The sequence below is a fragment of the Staurois parvus genome, unplaced genomic scaffold, assembly GCF_062004578.1.
Source record: "Staurois parvus isolate SC_StPar_1 unplaced genomic scaffold, SC_StPar_1.0 ptg000445l, whole genome shotgun sequence".
Taxonomy (NCBI): domain Eukaryota; kingdom Metazoa; phylum Chordata; class Amphibia; order Anura; family Ranidae; genus Staurois; species Staurois parvus.
Genome location: NW_028318241.1, coordinates 6,393,786 through 6,407,940, shown reverse-complemented (window position 1 = coordinate 6,407,940; position 14,155 = coordinate 6,393,786). Strand labels below are relative to the sequence as shown.

General features: G+C 41.9%; 1 protein-coding gene across 1 annotated transcript in view; it reads left to right on the top strand.

The window, feature by feature from the left end:
• The window catches only part of DDX4 (DEAD-box helicase 4), a 63,230-nt gene that overhangs the window by 14,224 nt on the left and 34,851 nt on the right, over positions 1–14,155 (top strand). The window contains exons 6-10 of the mRNA XM_089688041.1: positions 1,778–1,825; positions 1,907–1,936; positions 2,506–2,648; positions 9,261–9,413; positions 9,540–9,694. Coding sequence (XP_089544167.1) covers positions 1,778–1,825; positions 1,907–1,936; positions 2,506–2,648; positions 9,261–9,413; positions 9,540–9,694 — 529 coding nt within the window. The remainder of the gene's footprint in view (positions 1–1,777; positions 1,826–1,906; positions 1,937–2,505; positions 2,649–9,260; positions 9,414–9,539; positions 9,695–14,155) is intronic.

The window sequence follows — 14,155 nt, the reverse complement described above, 5'->3', positions numbered from 1 at the left end:
CAAAAAATTCACTGTGACAATCGTGGCGTCAGACCCAGGCCTTCTCACCAAACTCGTGACCGAAGGACTAGCCAATCTAAAACCGCGCTGTCACGTGTGTAACAATGCCACGCCCAGCCGCACCCTGCCCAAAGGTTTTCCAGCTAATGGACCACAACCTGTGTGCCGGCTGCCTGGGAGCGATTGTTGCTGGGTCAGGTTAATTATGCAATTAACCCTTCACACTGCCACCACCTCCTTTTTGTACAGAGAGGAAACTTCGCAATATCAGCAATAACACCATGATGTTTGAATAATCGTCAGTATACCACTGTCACCGCAGACAGAGATATGTACCGAAGTTTAAAACACACACACACACACAGTAGCGCTTTTCAGAGGCAGGGATTCTTTAGTTTGCAATAAAGAGCTTTAGAAACAGGTCAACACTTTCAGAAAGTAAGATTTATTACTGAAAGGTCAAAAGGGTGCAATAAGAATATTTACAGAAAAAGATGTAGCCAATATATATAAATATACAGAAAACAATAGCACAGCAAAGAGATAACAGGAGTTTAGCGAGTTAAAGTACTTGCCAAATGTCCTGGTTTAAGCAGATCAGGTTTCATGAGCCAAAAGAGTTCCTTATCTCCCAACCTTATTTCCGATGTTAAAAAGGGAGAACTTCAACTTTTTTATTTTTAGTTCAGCTTAGCTTTTCTCCCTGAAACAGAGAACCAATGGCCTCGTTTGGGGAGGTAGTTGTAGGTGGAGACCCCAGGCTATGACCAAAGCCTGCACAAATTATATTCTGGTTCATAACTTACCCTGGACACACAACTTTCTATCCACGAGTAGATTAATACGCAGAATCTTCAGGATCTTCTGCTGAATGGTTACAGAGATATCATTTTCTGCTCTCCTGTATATGCCAAATAGGGGGTGTGATGTACCAGGAGACTTGTCTTAAAGTCAGCTGTACGAATATGGGCTCCATGTTCATGTAATGTCCTATTTGAAGATATAAACTTATATGAAAAAGTGAGTTTTTAAATGTAAGTCTGTTTTCACGACTCCCTGGAATGCCTTTGAGCTCAGTGAAGGACTTGGTTTATGGCTTTACAAGCCCTTTCTAGCAAGAGTCTGGCAGACTCCTAGCTAGTGAGGTTTATAGCCATGACTCCCTCCCAATGAGTTTGCTGCCTGTGATCTTTGCGAACACACACCGATCGGAGGAGGGAGACTGGTTTGGGAGAGAGATGATACAAAAATGGAAGATTCCTAACAAGATGGGTGACCGCGTCCATCTCTGTGTGCATGATTGCTACACTCACCATGCCTTTTTACTAAATACCTTGGACTGTCTAACTTTCCAGAAAGGGGTAATTTGGGGGATATTAGTACATCACCATCCCACCTTCAGAACACACTAACACAGCGGGATTGATTCCCCCATCCACCTCAGATGTGCGGATGGAGAAATCTAGCGTTTTTTTTTTTTTTAACCAACCAGTTGAACGAAAAAATTAATTTACGGACAGCTATCCTTCATGGGATATCTTTCAAATATTTGCATATCTGCAAAAATATGTAGCTTTTTCAACAATATTATAAAGAATTTGACAAATTACCACAGGCAGTTAACGTTTCATATGCAGTAATCAGAGGTACGCTTAACTGTGGGCCCTGCTCCAGAATTAGTAAGCAAACTAGGAAACTGATTGTAGGAGCTTTCCCCCTAAGCCTTTCACACTGCTGATTTGAGTCTTTTAATGGTTAAACCCCTTTCTATTCACAGGTGGCTTTAGAGGAAGAAATGAAGATGTAGGGGTGGAATCTGGTAAAGGTAATAAACTCTCGCCCCCTCTATCTCACCCCCTCTATCTTTATTTTTTATGTTTGTAAATAACCTTTTTATTTTCTTAAGGTCAAGAAGGATTTGAACCTTCTGAACAAGGTAATCAATTGGTTAACCATTTCTTAAAGGTTCAGTTCGCCTTTACCAAAAACTGCCTATGCAACAAGGAACATCTGTAGATAGAAAACTGCAGCTTTGACCAATGATAATTGTCTTTGCAATAGTTGTAGGCTATGTACATACCTCTTGATGCCTGCCTGAGAACCCCCCAGTGATGGCCTCTTTTCATCCTGGCTTGCTACTAGGTTGTTGCCAAATAAGTCTAGCTGGATCAAACCACGTAACATGCACTCCTCTGTACCACTATATCTGGCCTCAGCAATACTGCGATGGAGAAGATAGCGGACCTTTCTTGTATGGGTATTTGTTCCTGTCGTGATGGGACATTCTAGCAACAAGGCATGATGGGATGATATTTCAGTGTTTTTCAGCCAGGTTTCAAGAGGTACTTTAACTTGAACGAATCCAGCTTTAGTCAAAGCTGCATTTGCCATTTTTTCTACTGGAGCTCCTATCTGCATGGGCAGGTTTCTTGGTGAAGGTGACCTAACAGATTAATGTCATAAAAAGATTTGTTATAATGCAGGCATTTTTTTTTCTACTAACAGGTCCAAAGGTGACCTATATTCCACCCCCTCCACCTGAAAATGAAGTTGATATTTTTAGACATTACCAGAGTGGCATTAACTTTGACAAATATGATGACATTGTGGTTGAGGTCTCTGGAAATGATGTTCCACCAGCAATACTGGTTAGTTTTTTTTTTGTTTTTTTTTGTCATAATGAAGTTGTCAGTGCTGTTTAAAATTACATTTTCTGCTTTCTGCCTGCAGAGCCTAGGCAAGTGTAATGTTGAGTAATGCGAGTATGCCTGTCTGGACCCTGTGTTTCCAGAGGTTGTTGGGGGCTGTATTTTACCTTGGCTGCCATGTTAAAGATCTTTCTCCACCCCTCCCCCCTAGTATTTTTTTTTTTTTTGGTGCCCCCTGTGGTCTGTAAAGGATTATGGCCAGGCCTCTGACCCTTTTTGTTTTGGAACTCAACATATTCTGTCTTTACTGCAGCTCTCTTCTGTTTTCTCCTCCATTCTTCTAGGAAAAGCTGTGGCCTTCTCCTGCTGCAAGTGTATGGAGACAGCCTGGCTGTTCCATTTTCTCCTGCAGCCAGTGATTTATTCTGTGTATGAGAGATTGTATAACTTCCTTGCTCAGTGGTTGTCACGCACTTTAGCCCTAGTTCATACCGATGCGATTTGAAATTTTCAAATAACTTGACAAGTCGTACCCTATTGTTTGGCAATGGAGCTGCTCAAATCAGTGTGACTTTGACGCACAGAAGTCTTATAAGTCACTGTGAACCTGGGCTCAAGCGGTTCCTATCTCTAGGGGCTTGTTTACACTTGTGTGGAGGGATGTGTGTGTGTATATGTGTATGTATGTATATGTATGTATGTGTGTGTGTGTATATATATATATATATATATATATATATATATATATATACAGTCATGGCCGAAATTGTTGGCACCCTTGATATTTTTCCTGAAAATCAAGTATTTCACACAAAAAAGGTATTGCATTAACACATGTTTTGCTATACACATGTTTATTCCCTTTGTATGTATTGGAACAAATATAAAACAGAGGCAGAAAAGCAAATATGACATAATGTCACACAAAACCCCAAAAATGGGCTGGACAAAAGTATTGGCACCCTTAACTTAATATTTGGTTGCACACCCTTTGGAAAACATAACTGAAATCAGTCGCTTCCTATAACCATCAATAAGCTTCTGACACCTCTCACCCGGAATTTTGGACCACTCTTCCTTTGCAAACAGCTCCAGGTCTCTCTTATTGGAAGGACACCTTTTCCCAACAGCAATTTTAAGATCTCTCCACAGGTGTTCAATGGGATTTAGATCTGGGCTCATTGCTGGCCACTTCAGAACTCTCCAGCGCTTCTTTGCCATCCATTTCTGAGTGCTTTTTGACGTATGTTTGGGGTCATTGTCCTGCTGGAAGACCCAGGATCTTGGACGCAAACCCAGCTTTCTGACACTGGGCCCTACAGTGCGACCCAAAATCCTTTGGTAATCCTCAGATTTCATGATGCCTTGCACACAGTCAAGGCACCCAGTGCCAGAGGCAGCAAAACAACCCCAAAACATCATTGAACCTCCACCATATTTTACCGTAGGTACTGTGTTTTGTTCTTTGTAGGCCTCATTCCGTTTTCGGTAAACAGTAGAATGATGTGCTTTACCGAAAAGCTCTATCTTGGTCTCATCTGTCCACAAGACGTTTTCCCAGAAGGCTTTTGGCTTACTCAAGTACATTTTGGCAAACTGTAGTCTTGCTTTTTTATGTCTCTGTGTCAGCAGTGGGGTCCTCCTGGGTCTCCTGCCATAGCGTTTCATTTCATTTAAATGTCGACGGATAGTTCGCGCTGACACTGATGCTCCCTGAGCCTGCAGGACAGCTTGAATGTCTTTGGAACATGTTTGGGGCTGCTTATCCACCATCCGGACTATTCTGCGTTGCAATCTTTCATCAATTTTCCTCATCCGTCCACGACCAGGGAGATTAGCTACAGTGCCATGGGTTGCAAACTTCTTGATAATGTTGCGCACTGTGGACAAAGGCAAATCTAGTTCTCTGGAGATGGACTTGTAACCTTGAGATTGTTGATATTTTGCCACAATTTTGGTTCTCAGGTCCTCAGACAGTTCTCGTCTCCTCTTTCTGTTGTCCATGCTTAGTGTGGCACAGACAGACACACAATGCAAAGGTTAAGTGAACGTCTCTCCTTTTTATCTGCTTTCAGGTGTGATTTCTATATTGCCCACACCTGTTACTTGCCCCAGGTGAGTTTACAGGAGCATCACATGCTTGTAACATTCTTATTTATCCGCAGTTGTGAAAGGGTGCCAATACTTTTGTCCAGCCCATTTTTGGAGGTTTGTGTGACATTATGTCGAATTTGCTTTCTTTCCTCCCTTTTTTTGTTTTGTCCCAATACACACAAAGGGAATAAACATGTGTATAGCAAAACATGTGTTAATGCAATACGTTTCGTGAGAAATACATGATTTCCTGGAGAAATATCAAGGGTGCCAACAATTTCGGCCATGACTGTATATATATATATGCCTTGTTATGAAACATAAATGTATTTTATTGGGAGTTTGTGATAGACCAACACAAATGGTTTTAAAATTTTTTACAAATAAATATCTGAAAAGTGTCATGTGCATTTGTATTCAGTCCCCTTTACTCTGCTACCCCTAACTAAAATCTAGTGGAACACATTGCCTTCAGAAGTCACCTAATTAGTAAGTAGAGTCCTCCTTTGTGTAATTTAATCTCGGTATAAGTACAGCTGTTCTGTGAAGCCCTCAGAAGTTTGTTAGAGAACATTAGTGAACAAACCGCATCAATCAGGCCAGGGATAAAGTTGTGGATAAGTTTAAAGCAGGGTTAGGTTATAAAAAAAAAAAATCCCACGCATTGAACATTTCACAGAGCACTGTTCAATACAACATCCGAAAATGGAAAGTGTATGGCACAACTGCAAACCTACCAAGACATGGCCGTCCACCTAAAATGGCAGGCCAGGCAAGGAGAGCATTAATCAGAGAAGTAACCAAGAGGCCCATGGCAACTGTGGAGGAGCTGCAGCGATCCACAGCTCAGGTGGGAGAATCTGTCCACAGGTCAACTATTGTGCACTTAACAAATTTGTAAAAAATTTTAAACTTTAAATTTGGTAACGTTCTAGGTTTCCATGCAAATGGTCTGGCAAGGTTTGAATTTGAGATGGCGGCAATAAACTGTTGTGCATATAAATTGCTGTGATCCACAATCAACACTACAGATCTTCTGTGAAAAACTGCTCCAAAAAACTCAAGGGGAGTATTTAAATTTGCTGTTTCCATCTGAATTCCGGGTTGGGCAGTGAATGGGGGGGGAAGTACGAGTGCTGCAGAATTTGTGGGCTGCCAGTCAGGATTTGCAAGCACATCCGGAAGGATACTAGGGCCTCTCTACCGGCCTGTGTGCAAATCCATGGTGGCTGCGGGACACTACTTGTACTCGCACCAGCTTGTACAGCACTTATGGGACTCGCCACATCTCCAAATGATATTGCAGTGTTGGTATGTATAAGACCAGGATGTTCTAGGCCGCTGGTGCTCGCCAGTTCACAAAAAGGTAGAGGGGCACTAGTACTGGCACTCTGCTGCATCTGATAATCATGTGATTGTAACATCTCGGCAACCGGGTCAGGTACGCCTGACCTTAGCAGAGACCTCTTTTCTACTTCGTCTGAGCTATCTGTCAGGATGCTACTGCTGTCTACAGGTACGTATTGTGGCAGATTCTGTCAGTGAGGCTTTCCCTTCGCTCTCATCTGACATGCTCAAAATCCTGTAGGCCTCTTCACTAGAGTACCTTTCGTTGGACATTTTTGCCACTAAATTTCTAGGTACCTAGTGCAACTCACGGGAAAAAGCACCTTGCTGTCAGGGACTGCTTGAACCGCTACAAATATATTTACCTGCAAGTGCTAACAGAGATCAGGCCTGATTCTGCGAACACTGGTTTTGTATGCAATATATCAAGTGAGAGTGATCTGACACTGCACTTGCTGGGGGAGGGGAGGGGGGGGGGGCTAAGCATAGGGGTTAAACGCAGGTGCTGGGGCTGATCCCGCTAACGCTACGTTTTTGGGGACACTATACTAATGTGAATGCTGGTATAGTGCTGATCTGATCAGACTGATGTAGTGGTGGGCAATCTGATGCTATCTGTGAGGCATGCTAACACTACCTGAAGTCGCCGGTGACCGTAATACAGTGATCAGTTAAAAAAAATAAATAAATAAAAAATCTGTTCACTTTACTAATGACACTGGTGACAGGGCAGTGAAGGTTAACTGGGGGTCAATCGGGGTTGAATCTGACCTAAGTTTTTTTATACTGTAAGTGTGCTGTTTTACTGATGTGGATCTGCTTTTTTAACTCTCTGGGACGGAATGTGCCCAGAGAGAGAAGATTGCATAATTTCCTGTACCTGTGTAAATGTAAACCAATGGTGTAAAGGATGATGCGTGATAGGCCAGGGATCAATCGGCAGATCCAGGCCGAACATCACTGGCCTGAATCTGTTCATTGGTCGGGCACCAAATTTCTGCACCGGTGGGCGTGCGTGCCCCTGGCTCGCGATCATGGCTGGAGCGCGAATTATTTATCTGTTGTTTTGCACAGGGAGTCCACCCTGTCGTAGTATTCCTGCTATAGGACGGACCTTAAGCAGTTAAGCAATATCTGCTAATAGGAGTTTAGCTTCCACAATGGTTTTGAACCACTGTAGGGTCACAGGCTCTTGGTGTGCCCAATGATGACATTCATCCAGGTTTGTACAGGCTTTGACTGATAAATGAAAATGAGTATTCCCTAAAGAAAAATCAAAACTCAACATCCTATGTATCTTGGAGTAATCAGAAAATTTTGGGGAGGGATGCTGTCTCCTCTGAAAATAAACCCATTGATTTTTCTGTATCATTCTGTTACGCTTATTGCTGCTTATAGGAGACTATATTGTGGGTTTCTAGTGTACCATCTAAGTAGTACTTTAAATCGCCTCACTACAATTCGCGGAGTGTCTGGTCTCCCAAGCAAATCTAGCAGCACATGTTCAATTTACTTAACCACTTGCCATCCACCCTATAGCATAAGTACTGCTACAGGGTGGCACAGCTACACAAAATCACACACGCGTGTGTGTGTATGTATGGTATGTGTGTGTATATATGTATATATAAAATATTTGCATTTCCAGCTGTTGGCGGCTGGGGATGTCAAACACTGGGTCCCAGCCGGCACGCGACGATTGTCGGCTAAGCTGACGGTCAGACCTGTGTGTACACAGGTCTCTATCCTGTCAGCTTGGACATGCTGCTTTGCGTCTCTGCACAGCAGAGAGATAAAGCAGCATGTCTCCCAAGTAAAACACGACACAGCACACTGTTAACCCTTTGATCACCCCTTCCTGCCCAGTGTCATTAGTACAGTGTCAGTGCTTTTTATTAGCACTGATCACTGTATTAAGTGTCACTGGGGATATCTGTGACAGTTCCCACCCAGTGTCAAAATGCCCACCGCAGTCCTGCTAGAAGTTGCTGATCGCCACCATTATTAGTACAATAAAAATTCCAGTATATATACTGCCATTTGTAGACGCTCTAACTTTCACGTATACCACTTAATATACATTTATTGGGATCTTTTTAGCAAAGAAATGTAGCAGAATATATTTTGGCCTAAATTTATGACTACATTTGTTTTTTTATTTTTATTGGATATGTTTTATAGCAAAAAGTAAAAATATTTTTTTTTATTCAGGATGTTTTTTTTTTTTTTTTTTAATCAGTTTTATAAACGAAAAATAAAACCCGCAGAGGTGATCAAATAAAAAACTGAACGCTCTTTTTGTGGGGGAAAAAATGACACAAATTTCATTTATGTCCAATGTTTCAAGTCCGCGTACTTGCCAGTTAAAGAAATGCAGAGCCGTATTGCAAAAAATGGCCTGGTCAGGAAGGGGGGGGGGGGGGGGGGGGGTAAATCCTATGACGGGCAAGTGGTTAAACGATGGAAGTATGTACTGTATATAGCTGTTATCAAATGTCAGTGAGAACAGTTTACTATATTGAATATGAAGTGACCCTCTGCAGCTATTTTATCATAGGGCACAAAGGATTATACCAATTCTTAGATGTAGTGGCTGCAGTAGTTTTCTTTTTTAGGCCTTTTTTCCCATTTTTCACCTAGTAAACCAGCCAGGAGCATATTTTCTTGTCATAGGGTATCTCCCTTCTATGGAAGAGCATCAGGGACACTGTATGACAGCAGTGTTGTCAGTCTGGGGAGAAGGTAATGTTAAGATGCACAAGCAAATTTAGATGGAGTTGACTGAATAAAAAGTGCTAATTGGAGTTGGGCTTTGATTGCTCAGTTAGAGCAACATCTTTTTTCTTTTGGGATAGTTTTCACATAAGCGAGGTAAAAGCTGACCAATTGTAAGTACCACTATTATTGCTGAAGTGGCACTAAAGTCCCACTTTAAAAAAACTGCGCAGGCAAGCTCTTATAGAAGAAACCTGTAATTGTCCTCAAATTGCCACTTTAAGATGCATGTTGAAAGGCAAAGAAAAATGCTTTAAAACGTGAAATAATGTGTTTGGATGGGTTTCTTTTCATTTAAATGGGAAACTTGTTGGAAGAATGTTTGACTTTTTTTTTTTTTTTTGTTTTGTTTTTTGTATATCTGCCTGTGTAAAGCGTTGTCTTTCTTCTTTGTAGACATTTGAAGAAGCAAATCTTTGTGACACGCTCGCAAAAAATGTGGACAAAGCTGGATATGTAAAATTGACTCCTATACAGAAACACAGTATTCCTATTGTCATGGCTGGTCGTGATTTAATGGCTTGTGCACAGACAGGATCTGGAAAAACGGTATTTGCTTTTTAACATGTTGCATATGGTTGGTCTCATTGAGCATTGAGCAACATGATTTAATGTGAAGTTGAGTCTTTTGTAACCAATAGAACCATTCCTTATTTTAATTTTGTTTTCTTTTAGGCGGCTTTTCTTTTGCCAATTTTGGCTCACTTGATGGTTAAAGGCGTTCAGTCTAGTGCATTCCAAACTTTAAAAGAGCCTGAAGCAATTATTGTTGCTCCTACAAGAGAACTGATTAATCAGATCTATCTAGAAGCTCGTAAATTTGCATATGGGTAGGTATCTTCATATTGGTGACTTTTGAGATCTGACTTACTATTCTCATGTGTATTTTAAACTTGGTGATTAGCAGGTTTGTTCAGTCAGAAAAGTTGTGCTAGCAAAGCTACTATAGTTTTTTGTTTTTTTTGTGTTTTTATTTGCAAATTGACATACACTGGAATTCATTGGCTTATGGATTATACTGCTATCTGCAGGAGGGTTGGACACTAGCTAACTAAGTTGTGGGCCATCCCAGTATAATCACTCCTGCTCTTAGCATGTGTCAGCTTTTTGCTAGTGACCAGGAGGATGGATTCCTTTTTATTTGCTCTGCTTAGAAAAGTCAACCCTCTTTCTAGTATTGTTTTTCAGTTGAGATTCTTTCACCTGTTGGAACTGGTTCCCAAGTAGCTGCTATTTGGATCAGCATATCCTCACAACAACTTTGGAGAATGCACCTGGATCCTGCTGGACTGCATGATTGCAGGGTTTTGCCACGAATGTGTCCTGTGGGCACTAAGCTCTGCTTTTGATGCTTTCCAGGCCTCAGTGTACTGGTTGGTTATCTGTGGTGTGCTTTTTGGGTCCAGCACTATGGCACAACCTCAACTGTGACCCTGTCTCTGAATACTTCTGAGTAGACTGTGGGAGTCTAACATTGTCATCTACCTACTTCCTGAGGCGGAACGGTTTCAATGGGTATTTAAAGACCATGGGTTATAAGCTTCTACCTTCAGGCGTTTGGACACTGGCACAGGATTTGAACACACCGCCTAGGCGTATTCCTGTAACCTTGCCCCAATTTGTGAGACATCTAGTGATTTGCTTGTGTGCTTAGGTATATCTATGCATAACTGGTTCTTTTTTTACTTTGAATTCTTCAATCAGCTGTTCATTGCCTTCTACTATAACAATAGAAGCAGTGCACCTGGATTGCTGTAAATTCTGTAATGCCTCAGAAACCTTGCAGCCTAGCACTTAGCAGCACCTGGGTCATTGTTTCAAATCCCATCCTTGGTACTATCTGCCTGGAGTTTGCATTTTCTCCCTGTGTCTGCATGGGTTTCTTGCAGGTACTCCGGTTTCCTTCCAAACTCCAAAATGTGCTGGTAGGTTAATTGGCCCCTGTCTAAATTGGCCCTAGTATGCGTATGCATGCGAGTTAGGGACCTTAGATTTTAAGCTCCTTGAGGGGTAGGGACCGATGTGAATGTTCTCTCTATATATATCTCTACCGGCCTCGGTCTCTCTCTGTCTCTCTGGGTCTGGGTCTCTCATACCCAGAGCCCCACGCTGTAGGCACAACCTGTAATGTTGCTTTTGGGACTGGATCCCTTTTAGCCTTTACCTTGGAACTGAGTGCAATGCATGTGGTTAGCTGTAAGGTGTATGGAATTTGAGGTCCACAGGTCCCACGCGTGCTTTCTGTGCTGAAGCATGCTGGGAGTCTGAAGAGTTGTGGTGTCTGCCCATCTAAGTTTTTTTTTTTTTTTGTCCATTTTTCCTGTAGAAAGTAAACCCCTTCAATTAATATCTGTGTTGGTCAATAAACTCCATGGAATATACTTTGAGCACAAAAATTCCATTCTTGAAGCCTTTCACGTTTTGTATAATGTCCTCGTTGTTTTTGAGACACTTGTGAATTCTCTTTTCTGTGAGAATGTTTAATTGGCACCTTCACTAGTTGATGAAATTTTAAAGGAGTAGTATAGCCAAAGCTATTTTGGCTTTACTTTCCCTATGGATCACGGAAGTGCACTTCAGTATGCGCATTCACCGAACCCTTCTTAATTGGAAAAATAAAATATGATTTTTAAAATTCAAAACATAGGTATATATTTATACATAGGTGCACAAAATGAACAAAACCATTAAGAACAAAGAACAAAACCATTAAAACATGATTTTCACACAAAAACAAAATAATGAATATTTACCGCAAATCAGTGTGACTTCTGCTGTTGTCTTTCAGAGGCCAGTTCAGAAATGCGCGGCATTACCTTGGCAAGTGCCACTCTCATGTCATTTTCGCAACAAAGTCTGTTCCTTTTCTTCGTCTTTATGTCCAGCATCCTCAAAGGATTGCTCGCAAAGATATGTTGTAACAAACGGTATGAAAATTCATCCCCCATAGTAATTCATCCCCCATAGTAATTCATCCCCCATAGTAATTCATCCCCCATATAGTAATTCATCCCCCCATATAGTAATTCATCCCCCCTATAGTAATTCCTTCCCCATATAGTAATTCATCCCCCATATGGTAATTCATTCCCCATATTAAGTCCCCAAGTCCCCCCTGTGTCAATTCACTTACCTTTGCTCCGCGCGTTCCTCTCGCTGTATTCCCGCGCCGTTCCGGTCTTCAGGGCGGACTGTGAGAGGAGCCTAGCTCCTCTCACGTTCGTCACGCTGCCCCGCCTACACACATCCTGACAGCCAATCACTGGCTATCAGGATGTGAGTGGCAGCGAGACTGGCCAATCATTGCATTTGAGTCCCTGCCGCCCGAGAGGAGGGAGGGGAGCGGACGCCCGGCACACAAGAGCCGCGGCTTGCCGACCACTGGGCTAAGCGATGTTGCGTGACCACCTGCAGCCAATGATGGACAAGCGGGACATGTCATCACAAATCATATGAGTCGGGTGTGGGTCACCTCCGCTGAACCCCCGAGACTGACTCACCGAACCCCTGGGGTTCGATCGAACCCAGGTTAAGAACCACTGATCTATAGTGTGTTGGCTTTTTTTTTTTTTCAGCTGATGATTCAGCCCATATCACCTTTCCAGATTTTGGGTGTATCTCTTCTGGATGGAGAGCAGTGGAAACACCTTTGGACAGGTGGATTGTCATTCTGAGGAGAGGGTAGTGTTAGGTGCACTAGAACATTTAGGTGGACTTGACTAACAAACTAAAACCCCACTTTTTATTAGGTTAAAGCAATGTTTTTTTTGTTTTTTTTTTGTGGGATAGAATACATTTTTACTTTTGGGTTTAATACCACCTTCAGGCTTAGCTGCAGTACTTTCCTTGTTCTTAGATCACCATTCTTTGCCTAAGTAATTTAGAGCTCCTGTGTGTGTGTGTGTTAACAAATCCATAAGTATGAGAAATGCAAGCATCACCATGCACAAAAAAAACTTGGAACTGGATGGATTTCTATCCATCTATGGGCAGGCTGGTTGTATTGAAGTCTACTGATCGACATTAGTACAGCCAACCTGTTGGATTTTTTTCATGCGATCACTGCCAGTAGCTACAGCCGTCAGCAGTGATCAATGTGTTCTGTTGGTGGGGAAGGCTCCCATCCAGCATAAAATAGTGCTGCTGGAGGGATCCCCCATCAACACTGATTGTGTTAATGGAAATCAAGCTATTTTGTTTCCTTCTACCCATGGAAGGAAAGAGAGAATTGTATGATCTATGGTGGCTTTAGTCTTTCAAGGGGTGTTTAAAAGTACTATGGACTGGAGTTTGCTTGTAGCTTTTAATGTTTGTGGGGTTTATTTTACTCTCTTTTGGGACTTGTTTTAAGACATCAGATTACTTTGTGAACAAGGTTGAGATGTGTTCCTTGTGTAACACATCACAACATTGTATAGGATGTGTACTTGATGGGATGGGAATTTTTGCCTTGCAGATAATGGAGTGTTTATCTAAAATGCTTTATAGAGTCAGAAAAAAGGGTATCTGAGCCAGTTTTATACAGTGCCTTGAAAACGTATTCATACCCCTTGAAGTGTTCCCCATTTTTGTCACGTTACAACCAAAAACATAAATCTATTTTATTGGGATTTTGTGATAGACTGGCATATTATTGTCAAGTGGAAGGAAAATGATAAATGGTTTTCAAAATTTTTTACAAATATCTGAAAAGTGTGGCATGCATTTGTGTTCAGTCCCCTTTACTCTTGATACCCTTAGCTAAAATCTAGTGGAACCAATTGTCTTCAGAAGTCACCTAATTAGTGAATTGTCCACCTGTGTGTAATTTAATCTCAATATGAATAGTCGTTCTGTGAAGCCCTCAGAGGTTTGTTAGAAAACATTGGTGAACAAACAGCATCATGAAGGTCAAGGAACAAAATATCCCAAGCTTTGATTATCTCAGAGCACTGTTCAATCCACCATTCGAAAATGGAAAGCGTATGGCGCAACTGCAAACCTACCAAGACATGGCCGTCGACCTAAAATGACATGCTGGGCAAGAAGAGCTTTAATCCAAGAAGCGGCCAAGAGGCCCATGGTAACTGTGGAGGAGCTGCAGAGATCCACAGCTCAGGTGGTAGAATCTGTCCACAGGACAACTATTAGTCGTGCACTCCACAAATCTGGCCTTTGTGGAAGAGTGGCAAGAAGAAAGCCATTGTTGAAAGCAAGCGATAAGTCCCGTTTGTGGGAATCCATGTGGGGGACACAGCAAATGTGGAAGAAGTGAATAAATAGTGTAACATTCATATAAAAATATATAATAA